Raw genomic sequence first — 27,046 nt, 5'->3', positions numbered from 1 at the left:
AAAAAAAAAAAAAAAGAATTTTGGTCCTATAGAATTGACAAATCAAGGGAAATCAGAAGTTCCTGCAAAGGATCTATAGACAGTATATATTAAATCTAGGCCTTCATTTTTCAGTTTTGTAAGAATTAAACTATATGTAGATATTGGGAACTACCCACATGTTCTTAAATATATTACATTAAAGTTAAATCATCAAACTTTAGCTATTTGAAATCAGAGTGAATTTTTGGAAAAGAGTTGAATCTAGTAAAGCAGAAATAATCTTGAATATTGTTGGGCAGTCAGCCTACGCACATAATACTAATATTGAGCTACCTCTCTGTGCCATGAGGTGTTTTATATGTTTTTTCATTTAATTTTATCCTTGAAGCACTATAAGGTAGGTGGTATTATCCTTATTTCACAAACAGGTAAACTAAAGCCCTAAGAGGTTAATATATCCACGATGCAAAATAAGTAGTTCAGTTATAACTAGAACCTTGTTCGGATTTCAAAACATACTTCAAGTTTGTCTTTGGTATCTTCCAGCTTCTTAGTATCCTCTTCCCTATTTTTCTAGTATGTGGTAGTATACTGGTTAAATAGTGAATTTTGGAGTTCAGTCATGCTACATTTGGTATAACTGTAGGCAAGAAGTTAACTTTTCTAAGTCAAAGTCTCCCTTTTCTGTAAAGTGGGAATAGTAATATTTCCCTCTTGGGGTTGTTGTGGGGTTTTAAGACAGAAATTTCAGAGACTACCTAATGTCTGGTACTTAGAAAGTTTAAATAAATATTTGCTCTTATTATTTTCAGATGCTCATGACTGTATTCAGTCCTCTAGCTACCCAAAATCCTCTAATTCAGTTTATCATAAAGACCCGCCCTCTTTTCTGAGGCTTCATGTTCTCATGGCTTTAACTGTTTTCTCTATGCTGGTGATTGCCAAAACTGTGTGTCTACCCTAGGCCTCTTAACCTGAGCAGAAGATCCATGTGCCCTGGTGCCTTCCTAGATCTGCTCTGCCCAATAGAATAGCCATTCCCCACATGTTGCTATTGAGCTCTTAAAATGTGGTTAGTCTGAATTGCAATGCACTCTAACTATAAAATACACACTAGATTTTGAAGACTTTAGTAAGTAAAAAAGGAATGTAAACTAGTTCATGATTATGTTGAGTATGTGTTGAAGTAGTAATTTTTTAATATATTGGGTTAAATAATTTACATTATTTTGACCTGTTTCTATTTTTAAAATGTGGCTACTAGGAAATTACATATGTGGCTGTGTTATATTTCTATTGACAGTGCTGTTCAAGATATATTCACTTGTATATTTCTCAAGTGCCTTTAAATCAGCTAGTCCAAAACTGCCTACTCTCCCCATTCTCTTCTCCCTCTCAAAGTTCTGTTTTTCCTTCTATTCTGTATCTCAGTGGATAGCTCTGTTTATGCTCCTAAAGTCAGAGAAGTTTTGGAGGCATCCTTGATTGCTTGCAAAATCCTTTTGTTTCTACCTTTTTAATAACTCTGTTTCACATGCTTCTTTCCATTGCCACTGTTATTACCTTAGTTGGTTTATTCTTTTATGGTTTCTTGATTTTTGTTACATTTAGATCTCTTCTACTCAAGGGTATAAAAAGATGGAATTCTATCCTATTTTTTTAATAGTACTATTACAGTTTCAGTTTTTAAAATGTAAGATAGTTGCTTCATCTGACGTTTTTTATTTTAAAGTAAGACTCAAGCTTTATGTATAATAGCCACCCTGTGTCTTATTGAAAAGTCCATCTTTACCCCACTGATTTGATATGTTACTGTTAAAATTTACCAAATTCCCATTTGGGTGTGGTTTTTTTTTTGAATGTTCTGTTCTCTTCCATTGACCTGTGTATCTGTTCATATGCCAGTACTGTTCTGTTTTATTTATTGTTTCTCTACAGTATGTCTTCATACTGGGTAGTGCTAATTGTTTATTTTTCCATATGAACTATAGAATCAGCATGTCTAAGTCCCTCTGAAATCTTATTTATTTTTTTATTTTTTATTTTTAAAGATTTTATTTATTTATTTGAGAGAGAGAGAGAGCACATGGGGTGGGGGGCAGAGGGAGAAGCAGACTCCCTGCTGAGCAGGGAGCCCGATGTGGGACTCGATCCCAGGACTCCAGGATCATGACCTGAGCTGAAGGCAGTTGCTCAACCAACTGAGCCACCCAGGCACCCAATCTTTTTTATTTTTAAAGATTTTATTTATTTATTAGAGAGAGAGGGAGGGAGAGTGAGCACACAAGCAAGGGAAATGGCAGGCAGAAGGAGAGGGAGCCCAATGTGGGATTTTATCCCAGGACCCTGGGATCATGACCTGAGCTGAAGGCAGATGCTTAACTGACTGAGCCACCCAGGCAACCCTCCCTCTGAAAATCATTATTCATTAAATTTATGAATTAGGGGTGCCTGGGTGGCTCAGTCGGTTAAGTGTCCCACTCTTGATCTCGGCTCAGGTCTTGATCCCATGGTCATGAGTTCGAGTCCTGCATTGGACTTCACATTGGGTGTGGAGCCTACTTTAAAAAAAAATAAAAAATTTATGAATTAATAAAAATCTTTAAAAAAAAATGGGGCGCCTGGGTGGCTCAGTTGGTTAAGCGACTGCCTTCAGCTCAGGTCATGATCCTGGAGTCCCTGGATCGAGTCCCGCATCAGGCTCCCTGCTCAGCAAGGAGCCTGCTTCTCCCTCTAACCCTCCCCTCTCTCATGTACTCTCTCTCTCTCATTCTCGCTCTCTCAAATAAATAAATAAAAATCTTTAAATAAAAAAAAATTTATGAATTAATTTAGGGAGAATGGACATCTGTAATATTGTTTTCCTATCCAGGAATGGGGTCTGAGTGTTTTTCCATTTATTCAAGTCTAATGTATCTTATAATAGTGTTTCATTGTTTACTATGCCTTGATCTTATATATTCAAATTATTTTCACATATTTTAATTTTGTTGTTGGTAATGCTGATGAATCATTTCTTCCATTGTTTCTTTTAACTAGATGTGACTGTGTTTTGTATTTCACCCTTAACATTGTTACTTGGGTTATTGTAAAAGATTAGTAATTGGTCTTCCTTCCTCCATTTCTCCACATTCCTGCCAGTGATTTTTCCAAAACACGAGGTGTCTTTCCCTTACTTAAAGCCCTTTAACTCTTTAGGATAAAGGTCAAATAAAGAATAAAAGTCAAACTCTTTAGCATGACATAGAGGTTATCACTTGACCCCTGGTGGCGTATCATTTCTCTGGTGTCAGTAAGAACTATAGCTATTCTCAATTGTATGACTCTTAATTTTTTATATTTTGAATAATCTAACTTGATGTATGTTAGTCTGAGTGGCTTCTTCAGTCATACCTGTATACAAAGTTTCAAAGATTGAATTCACAAATTTACATAAAACTCTTGATTTCACAATTGTGGGTTTTTATTTTTTTTTAGTGAGGATGAGGATGATGACCTTCAGTATGCTGATCATGATTATGAAGTACCACAACAGAAAGGATTGAAGAAACTCTGGAACAGAGTAAAATGGACAAGAGATGAGGTAATTATGTGATCAGGTTTATTAATTTCATACTTGTATTTACTTGTTAATAATAATATTTAATAAAGATATTAAAAGATATTGAAAAGCAAAACCTGAGAAAAGTTATTCATCAACTAATGTGCACATATTTTTCTTCCACCAGAGGTGTGAACAGTGGTTTGATGTTGAGACTGAGAGAAACAGTAGAGTAAATGGGAGAGCTTGTATTATAGTGGCTTGTCCTTCTATAGATGGCTGTCAGATATGACAGGAAAGAATTGGAGAGTTATCTATATTTAGGGATAGAGGAATAGGTGGGGGAGGAAAGCTTTCTAATTTTCATTCCTGTTTTAATAGGATGATAAGTTAAAGAAGTTGGTTGAACAACACGGAACTGATGATTGGACTCTAATTGCTAGTCATCTTCAAGTGAGTAAACTATTATCTTCTATTTCTTTTTTTTTTTTTTTAAAGATTTTATTTATTTATTCATGAGAGATAGAGAGAGAGAGAGAGGCAGAGGCAGAGGGAGAAACAGGCTCCCCGCGGAGCAGGGAGCCCGATGTGGGACTCGATCCCAGGACCCTGGGATCATGACCTGAGCCGAAGGCAGACGCTTAACCGACTGAGCCACCCAGGCATCCCTATTATCTTCTATTTCTAACATGGATGATATAGGTCATTGGATTAAATTTGCTGTTTTTCAGAAATGTGTCTTCATTATTTATTTATTTTTTTTATTTTTATTTTTTTTTAAAGATTTTATTTATTTATTTATCTGAGAGAGAGAGAGAGAGAGAAACAGCATGAGAGGGGATAGGGTCAGAGGGAGAAGCAGGCTCCCCGCTGAGCCGGGAGCCCAATGTGGGACTCAATCCCAGGACTCCGGGATCATGACCTGAGCCGAAGGCAGTCGCTTAACCAGCTGAGCCACCCAGGCGCCCTGTGTCTTCATTATTTTAGACTTAGGTTTCCTTTCTAAAAACATTTCTGTTGTTCTGATCTTCCTATAGTGGTCAAAGGTCAGAAAGTCTGATTTTCTAATAATTTATACAGGGGCCTAAAAAGATTACTAATCTAAAATGAAAATGATGCTAAGTTTGGTTAGGGCTTTATAAATATTTGTTGATAAACATTAAAACATTTGAAAGAAGTTAAATACATTGAAATCTTTTGGCAGCTGATCAATAAAATCAGAAAAAGATCTGTTGAAAAGTTTGTCATTTAATGTTTGCATTTTAAGGTGTTACTGATTTTTAAAAGAATTATACTTAATTGTTCATCATACTATTCACATACTATTCATTAGTATGTAATTTTATAATTTACAAAGTGTTTTCACATACATTCCTTTTGTTCCTTACTACATTAAAGGTAGTGAGGCAAAATATTCATTTTTGAATTTCTGTTTTGACTACCATGGGTTTCAGAAACCAGGTTACCTATGTTCTTTCTAAATTGTTATGATGCTTTTCAACATAACCTGAAAATTGAGACCAGATAATGGAAAGAGCATAAGTTTTGGAGTCAGTCTATATTCAGGTGTCAGCTCTATTAGCTGTTTGGTCTTAGAAAAATTACTTAACTTTTTTGATTTTCAGCTTCCTTATCTACAATATGTAAATAATAGTACTGTTTTCGTAGTATTTGTTGTGAGAATTAGAAATAACATATATAGGATTTTGGCACATTTCCTGACATTTAGCAGGTGTTCAATAAATGGAAACTAAATTAGAAAAGTTATTTATATTAGCTTTATCAGTTTAACTTCAATGAAATAGCAGCAAATGAAGAGAACAGAGAAATGTTACAGTGACATGCAGGAACTGCCTGATTATTTTGAAGAAAATGATAGCCTTAAAATGGATCAGCATTGATGGTTAGAAGCCATAAATGAAAATCAGCTTAAACATAATTTGAAATCCACCAGGCACAGAGACAGCCACTGGTAAACAACATTATCCATAATCCTATATATGAACTAATATTTTTGTAAACTCTGAATCAGTCGTGAAGTTAAGTGTTTTGTTGTTATTATTATGTATTATTATTATATGTAAGAGTTACTAGGTCATGAATTGACTAAGGCTTCATTTGTTAATGATTTTTGGAATTTGAGATGTTTCTACATAAGGCTTTCTTATCCTGGTAAATTCATTTTCCTTTTAAGCTTCAACACTTAAATAATTTAACTGATATGTCATGCACATCTTTCATATAGATATATTTAGTTTTTTTCTTGATAACTTGGAGTTCATCATTTATAAAAATCCTTTAAATACCATGCAGTGGTCTAGTAATGCCTTTAGGGGTTTTTAAGTATTGCTGTACTATATGAATTCAGATCGCTATGCTATTTGGGTTCATATGTCTGCTTTGTATAGTTTTCTGTCTACTCCCTTTTATTCCTCAATCTTAGATACATTTCTTTATGGCAGTATCTGTGTTAAATAGCTTTGCATTTTGCTATGTTATAAGGTGCACTGCAGAGACACATACTTATAAATTAAAATAATATAGATAGTCTAAGCTCTGCCAAAGGCTTTAATTTAAGAATGAATCGAGACATAGGCATGTAAGATAAATATTACAGTTTAAGGCCTTTCTTTTTTTTTTTTAATTTGAGAGTGAGGGCACTCATGAGTTTCAGGGAGGGTCAGAGGGAGAGGGAGAAGCAGATTCCTTGCTGAGCAGCGAGCCCTAGAACAGGGGCAGATCCCAGGACTCTGAGATCACGACCTGAGCCGAAGGCAGACACTTAACTGACTGGGCCACCCAGGTGCCCCAATAAATACTACAGTTTAAAGAATTTTTTTTTTAAAGATTTTATTTATTTATTTGAGAGAGAGCACAGAGGGAGTGTGCACGCAGGTAATGACACTCAGCCCAAATGTACCATGGGGACATGAGGAGCTAGGAGAGGTCTGTAGCAAGTGAGTCCAGGATAAGAGCCCAGCAGAGGGATGAAGGGAGAAGGAGCTTCAGAGGGACTCCAAAAGCCACTTCTGACATTTGCCCATGATCAGCCTGCTTGAGTCCACCTTCCCACCTAACCCCACATTTCTATTTTTTTAAAAGATTTTATTTATTTGAGAGAGAGAATGAGGGAGAGAATAAGCAGGGGGAGGGGCCGAGGAAGAGGGAGAAGCAGAAGCAGACTCCCCACTGAGCAGGAAGCCCGATGATACGGGATTACATCCCAGGACCCTGGGATCATGACCTGAACTGAAGGCAGATGCTTAACCGACTGAGTCACCCAGACACACCCCCAGTTTAAAGAATGATATTGAATACATTATTCTTGAAGACTTTCTTCTTGAGTTTAGGCTGATTTGCTTTCTGGAAGACAAAATATCAAAAATTATTCAATAACAAAATCATTAATTCTTTCAGAATCATTCGGATTTTCAATACAGTGTTACATGAATTATTCAATAACAAAATCATCAATTCTTTCAGAATCGTTCGGATTTTCAGTGCCAGCATCGATGGCAGAAAGTTTTAAATCCAGAATTGATAAAGGGTCCTTGGACTAAAGAAGAAGATCAGAGGGTAACATGTTCATATTCTTTATTCCGACTGTGTAGGTGGGCTGGCTTTTTTTCTTCCTAATATATTGTTTTGTCACAAAGAATATGTTTAAATCACATGATTTTGTTCTTTGGGTGCTGCTTGTAGAAGAATTGAAAGGTGAGTGTCTGGAAATGTAGTTTTTCTGAATTGAGTCAAACCAAGTATAATATACATAGCTTTTTCTTTCTGAGAGTTTGGTTTACAGGAGGAAAAATGCTGTCAGCTAAGTCATCTTATTTAGAGCTTAAGTTAGCAACATTTAGGGTATAGCTTCTTGTTGAAAATTGAGTTAACATTTTAAAAACAATTTAAATTTTTATTTTATCTGATAACATGATATGTAAGAAAGTCATTCTTAACTATCCCTCTTGACCTGTAATGAGCCCCCAAATAAGGTAGATACCAGAGCATCGTGTTTCTAAAGGGTTGGATGATTTAAAAACTAAGGTAATTCTTTGTGTTATAAAAGTCTGAGAATAGGAATATTGCTGCCCTCCACTAGGAATTGCCCTTTAGTTCATGTTCTTTATGGCAGAAACGTTAATGTAGTTGGGGAATTAGAGCATGTTTCTTCCCACTCAAAAAAAAAAAACGTTCACCAGGCTCAGAACTGATCTGCTTTACTTGATGGTCAGTGATAGGTTTTACAATGTGTGATCTGTATCCTTTTAGTGTGAGAAAGGAAGAAATGAAGACAGTAAATTTGTAGATCCTTCCTGCTTCCAAACTGATTTATTTGGCTTTCAGCTGAAGCTTTTTTTTAAAAAAAGATACAGGAGTAGAAAATCTATAAGTCTCAACATCTTTACTGTTGTTTTAAATTAATTTTCAATGAAAACAATTTAACTTACAATTCACTTTAATTAGCACCTTGTATTTTGATTAAGTTTGTACTTTTGTACTTGGCAAATGATGAATATGAGAAAAATTGTTGTGGTTTGGATTTAATGCATTAAAAAATAGTATTCTTATGTTTCAAAATTCTGTCAAGGTAATTTGTAAGGTAATTAAAAGGTAATTAAAGGTAATTAAAACCTTTTTTTTAATTGAGGTATAACTGACATGTAACACTGTATTAGTTTCAGGTGTACCACATAATGATTCGCTATTTGTATATATTGCTAAATGATCACAACAATGAGTCTAGTTAACATCTGTCACCATATATAGCTGCAAAAATTTTTTTCTTGTGATGAGAATTTTTAAGATCTCTCTAAGCAGCTTTCAGATGTGCATTACAGTATTGTTAACTATAGTCACCATGCTGTACATTACATCCCCATGAATTATTTATTTTTAAAAAGATAGTGCTTTTTTAAACTTTGTTTTTCTGTTTCTTAGGTTATTGAATTAGTTCAGAAATATGGGCCAAAAAGATGGTCTTTAATTGCAAAACATTTGAAAGGAAGAATAGGCAAGCAGTGTAGAGAAAGATGGCATAATCATCTGAATCCTGAGGTAAAGAAATCTTCCTGGACAGAAGAAGAGGACCGGATCATCTATGAAGCACATAAGCGGTTGGGAAATCGTTGGGCAGAAATTGCCAAACTACTTCCTGGAAGGTGCTTATATAAATGTATATACATTTTCCTGTACTTAAACTTGATCTTTATTAAGTTACTTTTAAATATGTTTGCAAGTATCCCAATGACTTTTATTTATAATTGAAATTTAGACAGGCGTTCCTTTGGGCCTATTTATAATAAATTCTGTGTAAAGGATAGAATTATTTTTTAATGAAATATTTTATAGCAGTAATTTGTGCAGTAAAATGCTAAGTCTTTAGATTATGTGAACAGTTAATATAATCCACAGATTGTTCACATATCAATGCCAGTCAGACAGACCTTCTTTGTACAAACCTGGTTGGAATGGAATCTAAATTGAAGAGATTTCTTTCATATTGGATTCTATGTATAAGACCAGAGAATAGCAAATATATGGGCTGAAATAAACTATGGAAGTTCATGAGAGAAAATGCAATTCTTAATTATGGTATTATTCAAATCATGGAAGTAGTGTATATGTATCCATGTGGCTAAAATCCAGAATTTCCCTCAGGGAAAGCGATACGCCCCTGTATACTATAGGTATACTGTAAGTATACTATAAGTATGTATTGCTCTGGTTCAAATGTTTCCTGATTGTCTGTAGTACGGTAGACCAGCAACCTTGGGAAAATCCATACCTCACTCAGAGGTCTGCATGTTTTTTTATTGCTGTAGTCTCTGTATAGTGCTTCATAGTTTATAAAATGCTTTTACCTATATACTTAATTTTCATATACTAATGAAATATTAAAAGCAAATAATGCTGTCTTTTTTTATAGGTAAGGAAATTAAAGCATCGTGTTTTTTACTGAATCAGGTTTAGGAACTTCTGATGTTTTCAGTCTTTTATATATCTTTTTACTGTCCATTTAAGTTAGCCTTAATATAAAGTGCCTTAACGCTTTATGTATGTAGTCGATGCTCAGTAAATGTTTGTATATTTTATGAAGGGTGGAATTTATACTACAAGTAATTGTGGGTTGAAGGTTCCCATTTTTATAAAAGGAACTTTAGGTAAAAAGGGAGCCAGTGAACTCTTTCCAACTTAGGTATTCTAATTAGTGAAAAAATATTGGGATTCTCTAATTTTTGGTTTGTTTTTCTTGACCATGTTTGTTCCTGGCTTTTAGCCTTTGCCCTCTCTATGCCTTTATCTGGAATGCTCTTTTTTTCTTTTCTTGTACGGCAGGTTCATTCTTGTCATTCATTCTTAGCTTCACTGTCACCTCACAGAGGCCTTCCTGGACCACCTATCAAATTACCCTAGTTACTCACTTTTCTTATCCTACTTTAATGATCTGCATTGCACTGATGTTTTTCTTTGCTTTTTTCCAACTGAAGTGTTTTTGACATGTAATATTATATTATTTTCAGGTATACAACATGGTGATTTAACATTTATATACATTTTTAAGTGCTCACCAAGCTAAACCTAGCTACCATCTGTCACCATACAAAATTGTTACATATTATTAACTATATTCCCTATGCTGTACATTTTATCCCCATGTCTTATTTATTTTATAGCTGGAGGTTTGTACTTTTAATCTCCTTCCCCTATTTTGCCCAGCCCTCAACCTCCCTCCCCTTTGGCAACCACAAAATTGTTCTTAGTATCCATGAGTCTATTTCTGTTCTGTTTGTTTTGTTTTTTAGATTCCACAGATAAGTGAAATTCTATGGTATATATCTTTATCTGACTTTTTTCACTTAGCAAAATACCATCTAGGTCCATCCATGTTGTTGTAAATGAAAAGATTTCATTCTTTTTTATGGCTGAGTAATATTCCATGGCATGCATATACCACATCTTATTTTTCTATTCATCTATCAGTGGCCACTTGGGTTGGCTCCATATTTTGGCTGTAAATAATGCTGCAATGAACATGGGTGTGCATATATCTTTGTATTAGTGTTTTTGTTTTTTTCAGATAAATTTCCAGAAATGGAATTACTGGATCATATGGTAGTTTTACTTTTAATTTTTTGAGGAACCTTCATACTGTTTTCCGTGGTGGCTGTACCTTTTTGCATTCCCACCAAGAGTTCATGAGGGTTCTTTTTTCTCCACATCCTTGCCAACACTTTTTTTTGGTATTTTTTGATAGTAGCCATTCTAACCTGCATGGGGTGATAGGTCATTGTGGTTTTGATTTGCCTTTCCCTGATGATTAGTGATGATTAGTGAGCATCTTTTTAAGTGTATAAGCCATTTATATTCCTTCTTTGGAGAAATGTCTGTTCATGTTCTCTCCTCATTTTTTGATTTTTTTTTTATATTAAGTTGTATGAGTTCTTTATATATTTTGGATGTTAACCCCTATTGTTTATATCATTTGCAAATATCTCCTCCTATTCAGTAGGTTTTGTTTTGTGGATGGTTTTCTTCACTGTGTAAAAGCTTTTTAGTTTGATGTAGTGCTTTTTGTTTTTGTTGCCCTTGTCTGACAGGTTCAAGAAAGTACTACTTAGACCAATGTCCAAGTGCTAACTGCCTGTTTTCTTTGAGTAGTTTTGTGGTCTCTGGTCTTATATTTAAGTCTTTAATCTATCTTGAGTTTATTTTTGTATATTGTATAAGAAAGTGGTCCAGTTTTATCCTTTCATGTAGTTGTCCTGTTTTCCCAGCACCATTTATTGATAAGACTGTCTTCTCCCCATTGTATGTTCTTACCTCATTTGTTAAAGATTAACTGACTGTATAAGCGTGGGTTTATTTCTGGACTCTATTCTCTTCCTTTGACCTATGTTTCTTTTGTATCATTACCATACTGTTTTGATTACTATCACTTTGTAGTATAGTTTGAAATCTGGGAGTGTGATACTTCAGCTTTGTTCTTCTCTCTCAAGATTGCTTTGGTTATTCGGGGCCTTTTGTGGTTCTGTACAAATTTTAGGATTATTTGTTCTAGCTCTGTGAAAAATGCTATTGGTATTTTCGTAGGGATTGCATTGAATCTGTAGATCGCTTTTTGTAGTATGTACATTTTAATAATTCTTCCAGTCTATAAGCATAGTATGTATTTCCATTTATTTGTGCTGTCTTAAGTTTCTTTAATCAGTGTCTTACAGTTTTCAGAATATAGGTCTTTCACCTCCCTGATAAATTTATTCCTAGGTATTATATTCTATTTGATGCGATTGTGAATGGTATTGTTTTCTTAATTTCTTTTTGATAGCTTGTTATTAGTGTATTAGAAACACAACAGATTTCTGTATACTGATTTTGTATCCTGCAACTTTACTGAATTCACTTATTCTAATGTTTTTTTGGTGGATTCTTTAGTGTTTTTTTTTATATATAGTCATATCATCAGCAAATAGTGACAGTTTTACTTCTTTTCAAATTTGGATGCCTTTTCTTTCTTTTTCTTGTCTGATTGCTGTGGCTAGGACTTCCCAAACTATGTTGAATGAAAGTTGCAGGAATGGGCATCCTTGTCTTGTTCCTGATCTTAGAGGAAGAGCTTTCAGCTTTTCACCACTGAGTATGATGTTAGCTGTGGGTTTGTCCTGTATGGCTTTTATTATGTTGAGATATGTTTCCTCTGTACCCACTTTGTTGAGAGTTTTTATCATAAATGGATGCTGAATTTTATCAAATACTTTTTCTCCACCTATTGAGATGATATGATTTTTATCCTTTATTTTGTTAATATGGTATTGATTTATTTTGCAGATATTGAACCATCTTTGTATCCTTAGAATAAGTCCCAGTTGATCATGGTATATGATTTTTTATGTATTGTTGAATTTAGCTTGAAGAAAAACTAATGTTTTTCTTCTTATTTTTTTGTTTTTCTATTCTTCACTCCTTCCATGCTTCCACACTTTCAATGAGAATGTAAGCCTCATGAGAGAAGGACTTTCTCATCACTGCTCTATCTCCACTGTTTAGAACTATGCCTGACTGACAGTTTATCTTTGAATTGAGAAAGTATCTAGTTCCATTATTTGTGAAAATTTGTTTTAAGCACTTTGTACACTTTATACAGTGTTAAAATTTGTGGAATCCTTTTTTTTTTCCTTTTAAATTATACACTTCCATTTCTTAGGACTGATAATTCTATCAAAAATCACTGGAATTCTACCATGCGAAGAAAAGTGGAACAGGAGGGCTACTTACAAGATGGAATAAAATCAGAACGATCTTCATCTAAACTTCAACACAAACCTTGTGCGACTATGGACCATTTGCAAACCCAGAATCAGTTTTACATACCTGTTCAGGCACATATTTTTAATACCTTTATTATTTAAAAGATTTCTTTAGTTGTTATATGGGAGAATGATTGATTTCTTAATATGACAGATATAACATATATTAAGGGGAATAGACATTTAAATTTCCAAACTGAAAAAAAAATTGCTATAACAAGCTGTTAGACCATTAGTGGAGGTTTATCTCTACTTATTTTGATTGATAAATATTTTGGAAACAAACTCATTAAAATGTTTCCTTTTATATGTAATTTTTATATTATCTAGTTAAGAAACAGTATGTACATTTCCTAATGCTACCATTCTTTGAAACTTCATTTATGATTCAAAGCTTATGGTCATCTGTGCTTTATCATCCATTGTAGTTTCCTTTTAAGAAATATTTTGTAGTATTGCTTATCTCTAAGAGGTAAGTGTGTATAAAATGGTTTTAAGGAAAAAATAGTCAAAATCCATTCATCATTTTGGGAGGTGTGGTAGATAATTAATTGGTTCTTTGATGGCACTCAACTTTGCTTTTCTCCCTACTAACCAGTCAACTAAGTGATGTCAGTCTTTGTTTAATCAGGTTCATTAGAGATTCCCCAAGCTCATGATAGGGCAAGCTCTATTTTCCTTACAGTGCATTTTCTTCTCTGCAAGAAATTAGTTTAGGAGTTTTCATAAGGTTTGTTTTATATTTTTCTGTCTGCCTGTCTGTCATACCATTTTTCATGTTGAGCAATTCTTGGTTCTTATCACATAAAATGTAAAGATTAAGTCAGGACTTAAAAATAGTGTCTACCAAAAGATAAAATTTGTCTGGGTGTTAAAAATCTGTGGTTAGTATGCACAGATTCGATTTGAATTTACCTCATTAAGTGGACATTATTTTTTGGACATAATTTTAAAACCGTTTTAAAAAATAATGACATCTTAATTTACAAATAGGAAAACATGTGAAGACGGTATAGTTATCTGCTGATACTCAATACCTTAAGGTTTTTATTGTCTGTTTCTTTACATTTTTCTTTAGAGTCCTAGATTTCAGCACCATAAACTGAAACATTCTGCTTCTGTCTTAGAAAGGTTATCATTTAAATTTATTTTTTTAACTCATAGAAACATAGTTTTAAACATTATTTGGGGTCAAGGGAGTATTTAACAGTTTCAATCGAAATATATTGGAAAATAAGGATATTTCTTGTACTTTAAGAATTATTTATTATACTTTTAGTAATTCTTAAAAGATTTATGCATTCATAATTCAACTCATTTGAACTACTAAAAAAATCATTCTAATTTTGACTTGAAAGAAAAAATGGATTGGTTTGAAATACTGTCACAGATTTAAATGGAAAGTTTGAGAAAGAAATTTCTAATTCATTGAAAGTTTAGTGATAACATACAAATCAAGTATTGTGAAAGTTAAGTTCTATGTTAGTAGTTATGTATGGTGATTCTGCATCAGATAGTGATTTAGGTAGGCCATTATGGAAGATAAACAATTTCTTATTTATATTTATTAGGTTTTTTGGTTTTTAAAAAATACCTTTTCATGTTTCTTTCCACCATTGCACACTAAATTTGCATGCAACTTCAAAATTCTTACTATAGATGCTTTAGAAAAGAAAGAAAATAATTCTTAGTCTGTTGTCAGAGTATTAAAAAGCACATGAGTGATTCTGATTGTTTTTCTAAGGCAATAGAATAATAGAAGAAGCCTCTGTTTTCATATCTTTTTACAAAGAGATTGGCATGGGGTGGTGGTAGGAGTAGGAAGAATGAATATTGAAAAACTTGCTTTAATCTCTGTCTTTGTGAGTGCTTCATATGGACCAAGCCCTTCCTCTGAAAGATAAGAACACAATTACTTTGTCTTCTTCCAGAGATAGAGCAATCCTTCTAATAGCAGATTAAAAAAATAATTTGGTGGATATTGTAGATAATAGACTGGCTGATAAATATATGCCAAGTAATTCTCGTATTTCATCCAGGAGAAGATTGGTCTTTCCTATGAGTTACTTTTCATTAGTAGATTCTAGGAACAAAGATGTAGTTATTAGAAACTACTATGTAAATGAATTTTCAAAGTTAAAGAGATACTTTATGAGTTTTTAATGCTGATATTTTGTCAAGAGTTTTTATGCTTTGCCTCAGATATAGTGCTATATGTATGATACTAATATTTTAACTACTTTTTAGATCCCAGGCTATCAGTATGTGTCACCTGAAGGCAATTGTGTAGAACATGTTCAGACTCCTGCGTTTATGCAGGTAACTTATTTATAGCAAAAAAAGGAAACACTTTCAAACATATATTTGAAAGTCTAATAGTCCTATTTCCTCATTCATAAAACTAGGGCAAAAACAATACTATCTGTTCTATTTACTTTGAGTATTATAACACTAAAGGAGAAAGTTTATAAATGGGTTTGAGAAATATAAACTGTACAGATGTAAGGTGGTTGACAACACCAGTAGAGTCGTCCTTTCATTTTTCCAACTTAAAGCATTTGGGTTTTAAATGGACATATTTTTCTTAAATTGGATAGAATGTGCATACATATGATTTAATAAAACACACTCCAGACATAAATTTCTAAATTAATATAGATGATACAATATAAGTTTTTTAATGTATTTGTTAATTTTTTTAGTTTTTTAATGTATTTGAATTTCCTAATTCTAGGGCTGTCTGGCTGGCTCTGTCAGTAGAGCCTGTGGCTCGATCTTGGGGACATGAGTTTGAGCCCCACATTGGGGGTAGAGATTACTTAAAAAAAGAAAATAATAAATTTCCCAAATCTTTTCTGTTAAATTGAAAATATTTAGATACCAGAGAGATTGTGATATTGAGCATTTGGGATTTAGTTGTATTAAGCTTTATTGGAGAAAATAGATTTTATGTTGCATAGAAGATAAAAATTAGAAAACTAATAATATAATAATAATAAAAACAGTTGTTTAAGTAGCATGTCTTTCTCTTTTATTTAACTTATTTTAGCCACCCTTCATTGATGAAGATCCTGATAAGGAAAAAAAAATAAAGGAACTTGAGTTGCTTCTTATGTCAGCTGAGAATGAAGTTAGAAGAAAGCGAGTTTCATCGGTAAGAAATAAGCTTAAGTGTTTAGATTTTGTTAGAATCCTTATGTGCTTTTATTGTTTTCATTAGCATTGACTTTCATATACTAATGCATGGAAAGCATATTCAGTATGACTTCAGATTTTAATGTGGACTAAAAATAGTTTTTCTATTTTGCATTGTTGAGGTTGCCTGATTTTGATATACAACTCTTTGAACATATTTTACAATGTTCTGTGTTAAGATGCTTGTTGAGTTGTAAATGTCAAGCAGACTTAAGGTATGATCTGCAATATATATATATATATTTGTGAAAATGATGTGTGGTTTAGATTAGGCTTTGCTTTTATTATGATTTTTGGCTCTGCTTTTATTTTAGACATTCCTTGTAATGATGGCTTTAATAGAAAAAAAGTTTGAAAAATAAAGAATTTAATAGATGTGTAGAGATTTATGTGCTTCAAAATTGCCTTTATTCTGTCCTTGAGCATTTTTTCCTATTTATTATGAATACAAATTTGGTAAATTAGAAAAAAATAATAACTTAAAAAATATAGGGAAAGGGAACATTTAAGTTTTATGTTCTTAAAAAATTTTTATGTGAATATTGATTACCACATGTGAAAACTATTGTCTGGGATTTGGTTGACGGGAACAATTAGGAGTATTAAATTAGGATAAATGGTATTCATTCTAGCTAAGTTAGGCTATGTTAGATGGATTAAAGGAAAAAAAGTTTATACTTTTAAGTTTAATATCCTGAGATTTGTTTTGCATTTAGGAAAGGGTTATTCTTGGTTTGCAGCTTAATGAGGGGACTGTCCATTCAGGGTGACTGAGAACTAATACAAAATTACTAAATAGAATAAACTGAGTTCTTGAAATAGTGTTACAAGGCAACTGGTGATCTCTTTAAACCATTTAAAAGTGTTAATAAAAACAACGTTTGTTAACCACAACAGACAAGATGCATGCCATAGGAGGCATAGTTTTTGTTTTGAAATTGCAAAAACCCTGGGCAAATAGGAAGACCTGAAGTGTACTTATTTTAAAATTAATTTTGGTTTTATTGAGAAATAAATAGTTATGATTAGAGAGTCCACGTTTCTAGATAATTATATCATGTTCAAACCATTTTTTATTTTTTTGATAGTTTCTGTCATTTTTAATTTAACAGAAAGATATAAGTAGCTAAAAGAAATGGCATTTTGCATTAAAATGAAGGAAGCTATTAATTTTTTTAGAACTTATTTATCTAAAATCCATTCTCGTAAAGATCTGGTTGGAGATTCTGGATTCTAGAGGGAAGTTGCTACACCTAGTGGAGTAGAGTCCATACACATATAAAATATTTATTCTTAAAAATTATTTGATAATAAATATTGTCATTTTACTGAGTATCTATTATGTTCGACCATTATAGGTGTGTTTTATGTATTCTTAGTAATCCTTATGTTAACTCTGTGAAGTAGGTGGTTTGTTGTTAAAAATTAAATTCAGGTGAGTCTGAATGCAACCCTTTGGTTTTTCCACTGGGCCTAATCACCTTTTTGAATCTTTTTCCCACCTCCAAATTTAATTGAAATGCATACGGCTTGGAACCTATCTCTAGAAAGTGATTGTAAACTCGGAAGTTGGCTATGCTAATAAACTAAGAGTGCCTTAATTTCTTTTATTTTGGAGGAAATTTAAAACAGGTGGAACTTATTTTATAACAATGTTGGAAATTTTTTTCCACCTTACTTGAAACTTAACATTTTGCTATTGTTGTCTAGCAAACATTTTGCTATTGTTTTCTAGTTATTGACTATCTAGCACATTCTAGTAATTTTTATTTTTAAAAATAATAGGTGCCATTTATTGAGTACTTCCTGTGGACGGGACAGTGTGCTTTCTAAAATATGGTAGCTACTAGCCCCATTTAATTTTAAATGAAATTTAAAAATTCAGTTCCTCAGTTGTACTAGTCACATTTTGGTTGCTCATATGGCTAGTGGCTCTCATAGTGAGCAGTTTCAGATGTAAGAACATTTTTATCACCTCCGAGAGTTCTGGACAGAGATATATGCTTTACATATTTTTTTCCCAAGTTTTATTGAGATAGGACATACAGCACTGTATGTTTAAGGTGTACAGCATAATGAATTGACTTACATATATTGTGAAATGATAACCACAATAAGTTTAGTTAACATCTGTCATCTAATATAGGTACAAAACAGAAAAAGAAAAGAAAAAGGGAAAAACTACTTTTTTCATATAATGAGAACTCTTAGGATCCACTCTTAACAACTTTCAAATTACATATTGTTTCTTAACCATGACTCTTCAAGGTCTCCTTTCTTGTTTTTTTATTATGAGATACTAGGAAGCTAAGCTCAAAAGATAAGTAAATTGCCACTGTACCTCTTCAGAGAGAGAAAAATGACACAGCTCCTGACTTCAAAGGATTTACTCTGCAGTGAGGACACAGACAAGAAATAGGAAGTAGTGTGATAAAATAAGTCACTAAGTTTTATAGGGCACATAAGAGAGGTGTCTAAGGTTTAGGTAGAGAAGTGTTCCTAGAAGAAATCCTATTTGAGCTCAATCTTGGAAGGCAATGATTATATTCCAGCAAAGTAGATGAACCAGGACATTATTGTAAGTGAAACAGGTAAAAGTGGATGATCAGATGGAGTACTTTCCAATATTTGAAGTGTATCTTAAAATGAAGAATAAAAGTTTTCCCTGGTCTGTGTTGGAGAACATTCTAGATAACGGGAGCAGTAGTTTGTGCAAAGGCATTCTGGGGTCAAAGACTAACTCGTGTGGGAATTGCAACGACTATAGTTGGGTATTCGGTATTCCCTGGAAGGAGGATGAGTGAAAGTGTTGCGAGATGAAGGGTAAAAGGTAGAGAGAGACCACATTCTGGGAGCTTGAACTTTATGTTGCATACATGTGCTAGTTTTATCTCACCATGACTTTATAAATTAAAAAAAAAAATTTAGTTAGAAAAAAGAAATAGAGACAAGAGGTTTAATGAAAAAAATGTTTACATCCATTTTGAGGAAAGACAGTATATTTGCTACTATATTTTTTAGCTGAAATGTTGTGAAGTATGTTATCCTAGGAAAAAACTCTTACTTAAAATCCAAATTTATGCCTAGGTTGAGAATGACAAATAATACATTTCTTTTGTACTTTTAGCAACCTGGAAGCTTTTCTAGCTGGTCTGGTAGTTTCCTCATGGATGATAGCATGTCTAATACTCTAAATAGCCTCGAGGAGCACACTAGTGAGTTTTACAGTATGGATGAAAATCAAACTCTGTCTGCTCAGCAGAATTCACCCACAAAGTTCCTGGCCGTAGAGGCAAATGCTGTGCTGTCCTCTCTACAGACCATCCCAGAATTTGCAGAGACTCTAGAACTTATTGAATCTGTAAGTTTGAAATTGTGAGATTATCAAAAGCTCAATTTTAGTTACATGGTTTCATGGTCGGAAACTTAGTTTAAGGGACACTGACCAGTTTTATTTTAAACATTCCTTTGTATGTCATGCTTAATTTTATTCTGATTTTTTGCAGTGGCTTTTGGGAAAAACAAAAAACTTAAATCTATATCTATCTCTGTATGTACTTTGTCTAAAATTTTTAAAAAATAAAATTTAACTATTTTTTATTATACAAGTTGTACAAGTATATTAGAGAGAGTTGGAAACTAGATGAAACTGTAAAAAAGAAAAATCCTCCAGAAGCCCAGAGTTAATAATCTGAAGTATTTTCTTTCAGGGTGTGTTCTATACATATAAGACATACATGCATGCATATATTTTTAAACCAAAAGATACTCTTATGTATTTTGTTTGTGGATTTTTTTTCTACATTATATCATGAGCATGTCTTTGTTTTCTTAACTATTTTTTAAACTTCAACTTTAATGACTCATACTATTCTATCATATGAATGTAAAAAAATTTATTTACTCAGTGTACTATTATTGAACATTTAGATGGTATCCAGTTTTTCAGTATTACAAATTACAGAATATGTTATGTAAACCTTTGTGTAAAATCATGATTATTTCCTTAGGTTAGACTGAATTTCTGGATCAAAGTGTATGACCATTTTGAAGATGTTCCATACACATTACCAAATTATATTGAATTTGATAGTATTTTTCTGATGTGGAATAGAGTGTGAAGTTTTATGAAGAATTGTATTCTTTGATAATAACTTAAAATAATTTATTCTTTTTACTTACTTTGACAGTAAGCTTCAGTTACTGAATTAAATGAAATATTATTTCAGAATGTTCCAAATTGGAGTTGTAGTCAAACCATAATCTCTTCCTCTCAAATGGCCTTTCTTTAAAAAAAAAAAAAAAAGAACAAGAAAAGTCTATTTCTCCTAATAAAAATGAGTAGTTAACTTTGTGAAAGTCATCTTTCTATGTTTGATATCACATTTAACTAGTTTAAAGCATTAGCTTTAGTTAATTAGTTAAGGATTTATTTTATTGCAGGATCCTGTAGCATGGAGTGATGTTACCAGTTTCGATCTTTCTGATGCTGCTGCTTCTCCTGTCAAGTCCACCCCAGTCAAACTAATGAGAATTCAACACAATGAAGGAGCCATGGAATGTCAATTTAATGTCAGTCTTGTACTTGAAGGGAAAAAAACCAGTTGTAATGGTGCAGACGGTGAGGCTGTTCCTGTAACATCCCCAAATGTGGCCAAGTTTAGCACTCCACCAACCATCCTCAGAAAGAAGAGAAGAATGCGAGTGGGTCAGTCCCCCAGCAGCGAACATAGCGATGGCTGTTTCAATGATGGTGGTAATACAGCACTAAAACATACGCCGGTGAAAACACTACCATTTTCTCCTTCACAGGTAGAGGGTTGTTTTTGGTTGTTTCCAAATTTTGGTGAGCTCGATTAACATCCTTAATATCCTTACTAGCAGTTTGTTGCTTTGATAACACATAAAAATGGGTAAGGTATTTAAACGTGTACATGAGAGTGCTAAGCTCTGGTAGATCAGAAGCTATCTCATAAAGTATAGTAGTTGCATTATGGTATCTTAACATTTTTAGAGCCAAAAAGGATGTTTTAGATAAGTAGTTCTACATCTTTATAGAACTCATCAGGAAATAGGCCCAGAAAGGTAAAATGGTTTGCCCACAGTTATCTAATGGCAGAGTTGAGACTGAGATCCAGTTTCCTGATTAACTGTTCAACAGATACCGGTTATACATCCATAGACAACTGCTCACTGTAAGAATTTCATGTGTCTGAAGGTTTTCTAAGGTTGTCAGGAACAGATACTCACTTTCTCTTGGAGTTAATGTTCCTGGGTAGCAGATATTTACAAGAGATACAGGGCAAACTGTATCTCTTATTTTATAATACTATCTTTCTTAATGAATACTGCATTCCAGGCTATATGCTAAACACTTTTATTATAGCATCTCAGTTAATCCTCTTCCAAACGACCTTAGGAGCTAGGTGGAACAAATTCAGAAGTTAAGCAATTTGTCCATGGTCAGTTAGTAAGAGAATGGAGCTGATGTTTACTGAAAGTGTCTTGGTAGAGGTTAAAAAGTTTTATGGAAAAAGAAGAAAATTTAATGGTCAAATAAACTTGGAAGATGCTGGGATATTATTGAAGGTGTACTTTGATGCTGGGAAGTTAGGAGAATCTGACTGTACATAAGCACTCTGTTCTCTGAAAATCAGTCCCCCTGTGCCTCAGGGGATACCATTGACACAGAATACAGTTTGAATAGTTGCGTTTTCCAATAGCACTCCAGATCTCAGAGTTACAAAGCATCCTGAGGAAGGTGAAACTGGGTTGGGCACACTAGCAATTTTCTATTTTTGGAGTTTTGAACACTAGCAATTTTTGTTGAAATATAAATCCTAAGGTGGAAAGTGGCTGAAAAGGTTGAGGCATGGTAATAAAGACCTTGTATCCCATAGTAAAGAGCTTGAATTTTATCCTGTAATTGATGGGCACCACTGCAGGGTTTTGAGAAGGTTTGACTACTCATCTTAGGGTTAAGTGTATTGCAGATATTAGGAGTTGGAAGTGATAGAGCTAGAATTCATTCCAGTTATAAGTAGCCTTAAAGTAATTTCCACTTCTTCCTACCACTGCTTCTATTCTGTTGGCTACAAAAATCAATCAGTATTTCATGATTATATGTAAGTTAAGATTCAATGAGTAAATTGTGTCATTTTCCTGATACCAGCTCTGGCTGCTCCAAGGTTCTGAGCTGTATTCTAGGTAGGCAAATTTTTTAGACAGCTGTATTATCAGCAAAGCATTATTATTATTTTCAGAATTCAAAGAAATCTCATAGAAAAGGATACCTAAGATTGCGTATTCATAAAATAATAATACTTTTACAGTTACCCTGTTGCATGAAACTGTTAAACTTAACATAGCAGCTATTTATGGCTTCTATAGATTTCTATTTGATAATAGTTATAAAATTGTTTTACTGTGTTTTGAACTTTCGAATATTTGTTAAACAACTATTTCTTGAATGTCTATTATATGCTAAACACTTAAAAGAGCTGGGGAGGCAATGATGAACAACATTAACATTCCTGCCCTCATGGAGCGGAATGTAAATGAAATATTATTGCTAATTCTTTTCTAAAAAGAATGGAGAGATATCTTATACTTGAAAATATCTTTGGGGTGCCTGGGTGGCTCAGTCGTTAGGTGTCTGCCTTCAGCTCAGGTCATGGTCCCAGGGTCCTGGGATCGAGCCCCACATCGGGCTCCCTGCTCCGCTGGAAGCCTGCTTCTCTCTCTCCCACTCCCCCTGCTTGTGTTCCCTCTCTCGCTGTGTCTCTCTCTGTCAAATAAATAAAATCTTTTAAAAAAAAATATATATATATATCTTTGAAAATCCTATCAGTTTAATATTTTAATGTTCTAGAAATTGTCTTTAAATGCTCTTTTTTAGTTTTTCAACACATGCCCTGGAAATGAACAAATTAATATAGAAAATCCTTCATTTACGTCAACCCCTATTTGTGGGCAGAAAGTTCTCATCACAACCCCTCTTCACAAGGAAACAACCCCCAAAGATCAAAAGGAAAATGTAGGGTAAGTAGACATTAAATAATTGTGTTAGAGAAAACAGGAAGCACAATTTTAAGAATAGATTAATAGGGTGCCTGGCTGGCTCAGTCAATGGAGCATGAGACTCATGATCTCGCAGTCATCACTAGAAGCCCCACGCTGGGCATAGAGCTTACTTAAAAAAATAATAATAAAAATGACCTTGTTTTAAAAAAAATAGCTTTTCGTCCATTTATTCTAATCCCTATTTATATAGGACTTGGAATTGAAAACAGATCATAACCTCATGTTTCATTCCTACTGACTGAAAACAACTAAAAATAATGGAAAACTTTGATATGAAGCAAAATAACATTTTTAGTACTTCTTTCTGCATTTGTCTTTTTCTATTTTAAGATGATTGATTGGAGTAAGAATTAGTTTAGGCAGGCATACTTTAAAACAGTCCTGGAATGTTTAAATAAAACGTGTATGCAAGAAAAATTTAGTGTATGCTTTTATCATGGGTTTGCCTTCCTTAACTCTTATAGAATCAAATTTTGACTATAATACAAATATCTAAATCATTGGCTAGGTTTAGAACACCTACTATTAGAAGATCTATATTGGGTACCACACCAAGAACTCCTACGCCTTTTAAGAATGCGCTTGCTGCTCAGGAGAAAAAATATGGACCTCTTAAGATTGTGGTATGTATACATTTTTTATTTTTAAGAAATATCCTAATTTTAATAAAGTTTGATTTTTATCTTTGATTTTTTACATTTTAAAAAGATGTTCACTGAAATTGATAAAATTTTATTTCTTGATTTATAAATTTGAATTTGTTGTGTGAATCCTTTTACTCGAGTTGTAAATAAACCTTTGCTTGGCTTGTTCTGAATTCATACTTCTTTTATATCATGTCATGTAGAGAAAGCAAATCAAGTGTTAGTTGAATCCTTCTCTTAATATTAAAACCCACCTTTTAGTAGTTTCTGTGGTGGATACCTGCAATAGAATAAAGTAATTTTCTTTCTTTCTTTTTTTTTTAAAGATTTTATTTATTTATTTGATAGAGAGATAGCAAGAGCAGGAACACAAGCAGGGGGAGTGGGAGAGGGAGAAGCGGGCTTCCTGCTGAGCAGGGAGCCCAATGTGGGACTCGATCCCAGGACCCCGGGATCATGACCTGAGCCGAAGGCAGACGCTTAATGACTGAGCCACCCAGGCGCCCCAGAATAAAGTAATTTTCATATTTTGATATACATAAGCACTTTCCTTATAATACTTATGACTGATTGATCAGGATACCTCTTTAAGGTTCAGTTTACTTTTCTATTCAATGGAGATCATAAAACACATCCCAGAGGGTTATTTCTGGAGATAAAAAAGATAGTAGAAATAAAGGGATTGGTGCTCAGTTTCAAGTAGTATGTACTTAGTTGCTGCTATGATTAATCGTTGTAGCAATAGTACATAAATGGAGGTGGGAAATGTTTCTGTGCTTTCAGATATATAGTCAACTTTGAAATATGTTAGATGAACTACGGGCATTCTAATTGTAGGCAGATACAGATCTCTGCCAAGTTAGGTTCATTAGAAATAAAATATTTTTAAAATATGGTTACTTCTAGGGGAGTTTAGTTATGTTCTTCTATTTTTAGTCATATTTTGACTAGATTCATTAATTCTAGTTTACTTGATGTAATCAGTTTCCTGCCAAAAGGAATGTCACACCCTCAAATCTTCTGCTCTTTTCCGAGGGTATATAGTAGGATTGATGAAATTTTTTTGTCCCCTAGCTCCTTAGACTGCTGTGAACAATTATATTCTTTTTAGCTGTCTGGACTTTTATTTGTGCATATACACATAACAAAAGTGAGATCACACTTTATGTACTATCTTATAACCTTTTAAAAAAATATTAAGTTAGGGCGTCTGGGTGGCTCAGTTGGTTGAGCGACTGCCTTCGGCTCAGGTCATGATCCTGGAGTCCCGGGATCGAGTCCCGCATCGGGCTACCTGCTCAGCAGGGAGTCTACTTCTCCCTCTCCCGCTCCCCCCTCTTATGCTCTTTCTCTCACTCTCTCTCTCAAATAAATAAAATCTTTAAAAAAAAAAAAAATTTAAGTTAATGTGTATATATCTATCCCATAATTTTTAATAGTTGTGTAATATTCCATTGTATGGAATTACCTAATTGATTAGACTAATCTGTTTCAGTGTTTTGCTATTCATTTTAAAATGCGTCATTAATTTGACAAGTTTTGATTGAGTGCCTAATAGGTACCAGGCACTGGGCTAGGCTTTGGGGATGTAATGTTGAGCCTGTCAGGTATGTTGTCTGCCTTCGTAGGAGTGTGTAGCCTAATTGGGAGTTAGACAAATAAACAATGATTTGAAGGCATTTAAGAATTCTACAGTGCCTCAGGGTCATTTGTTCAGCATATAAATTGAATAAAAATTGTTACTTTAATAATAGTGCATGAGAAATTAGGTTTTAAGTGACCTAAAGTCCCTGTCAGTATGTTCTCATTTGGGAAGAATTTATCCATTGCCAAAACAGATCATTTTCATCAGCAATTTAAGATAAAAAGAAAATAATGATTTAGTAATTACAGTTTCTAAAATATCTATATACTCATACATTTGTTTGCAGCAAGCTGACTTTTCATTCCTCCTGTTCCTTCTCTAGTTATTATTTACTGAGTACCTACAATATTCTAACCATTTAGGTTTCTAATGTATTTTACTATGAGTCACATGCACTTCTTAGAGATGGTTCCAGAATTTTAATCTGGTATACCTTAAGTATCTGTTGCTTTCTTAATAAACATTGATTCTTCTCATGTTTGCTGAAAATCACTCAAAAGACTAAAAACTCTGGAAGTCCTTTAAATATAAATCTAAATTTTGGTAGTATCAAACTGAGAAGGATTAAATACAGTAGTTCTTTTCTTTGTCACATTAGGACAATTAAGAGAGTAATTCTTGGTAGTGAATGAATTCATCTATGTCTTAGGCACTTCCCTAGGACATTTGTATTCTTATGAGGGAAAAACAAATCATAGGTTTTTTTTTTAGTATATGTGCTGCCGAAGCGAGCACTATAGGTTTTTTTTTTTAAAGAGTACCTAATCAATGTTCTTTGTGAAATATAATTCTTAAAACAAAAGCTCTTGGAGCATTACACAGAAATACTGACATAATTCCTGCATGTCTCAGGCTGTAGATGCGAGCACTTTAAAAATGCTATTTCCATTCTTAAAGTTTTTGTAAGTGCTGTGAAATCTCATTTATATATGAATGTTTTTCTCCCTAGCTTTGTTGACTGGGAATATAAGCTGCTGGTCATTCTGTGCTGTCAGTTTGTTCTTTATATAGTGGCACTTTGATTACTTTTTTTTTCTTAAAACAGATCTTGGTTATGGTAGGTGTTATTTGATATAATTAAAAACATTTTTCCCAGGGGCGCCTGGGTGGCTCAGTTGGTTGGGCGTCCAATTCTTGATTTCGGCTCAGGTCATGATATCAGGATCACGAGATTGAACTCCAAGAGGGGCTCTGCACTGCGCGTGGAGCCTACGTATGGTTCTCTCTCTCCCTCTCCCTATGCTCCCAGTCCCCCGTGTGTGCTCTTTCTTTCTAAAACCGACCATTTTTTTTGACTTACATGGTAGGCTTAGCTATTTGATAGGAAGCTAGGTAAATAATATTTTGAGACTATTTCACTATTCAGCCCACACTCAAGTTTCTTTCCAGTACATAGCTGCACACACGCACACAAACACACACACACACACATATCACTTCTTGAACACTGTCTCAGCTCTAAGCTTGAGGCTAGGTGTACAGAGATATACACAAAGATGAAAAAGATGTGCTCACTGCTCTTTTTTTTTTTTTTTAAAGCTCTTTTTTTTTTTTTTAAAGATTTTATTTATTTATTTGAGAGAGAATGAGAGACAGAGAGCATGAGAGGGAGGAGGGTCAGAGGGAGAAGCAGACTCCCTGCCGAGCAGGG

General features: G+C 33.5%; 1 protein-coding gene across 2 annotated transcripts in view; it reads left to right on the top strand.

Moving 5' to 3' along the window:
• The window catches only part of MYBL1 (MYB proto-oncogene like 1), a 39,237-nt gene that overhangs the window by 6,532 nt on the left and 5,659 nt on the right, over nucleotides 1-27,046 (top strand). For both annotated transcript variants that reach the window (XM_035011264.1, XM_035011265.1), the window contains exons 2-12: nucleotides 3,460-3,565; nucleotides 3,905-3,976; nucleotides 7,007-7,099; nucleotides 8,462-8,682; nucleotides 12,726-12,900; nucleotides 15,076-15,147; nucleotides 15,878-15,982; nucleotides 19,151-19,384; nucleotides 20,467-20,835; nucleotides 22,922-23,064; nucleotides 23,615-23,729. In XM_035011264.1, coding sequence (XP_034867155.1) covers nucleotides 3,460-3,565; nucleotides 3,905-3,976; nucleotides 7,007-7,099; nucleotides 8,462-8,682; nucleotides 12,726-12,900; nucleotides 15,076-15,147; nucleotides 15,878-15,982; nucleotides 19,151-19,384; nucleotides 20,467-20,835; nucleotides 22,922-23,064; nucleotides 23,615-23,729 — 1,705 coding nt within the window. The remainder of the gene's footprint in view (nucleotides 1-3,459; nucleotides 3,566-3,904; nucleotides 3,977-7,006; nucleotides 7,100-8,461; nucleotides 8,683-12,725; nucleotides 12,901-15,075; nucleotides 15,148-15,877; nucleotides 15,983-19,150; nucleotides 19,385-20,466; nucleotides 20,836-22,921; nucleotides 23,065-23,614; nucleotides 23,730-27,046) is intronic.

Source organism: Mirounga leonina, unplaced genomic scaffold, assembly GCF_011800145.1.
Source record: "Mirounga leonina isolate KUSES-001 unplaced genomic scaffold, KU_Mleo_1.0 Mir_165, whole genome shotgun sequence".
Taxonomy (NCBI): Eukaryota; Metazoa; Chordata; class Mammalia; order Carnivora; family Phocidae; genus Mirounga; species Mirounga leonina.
Note: the sequence above shows the minus strand (reverse complement) of the source record. Positions and strands in the feature narration are given on the sequence as shown.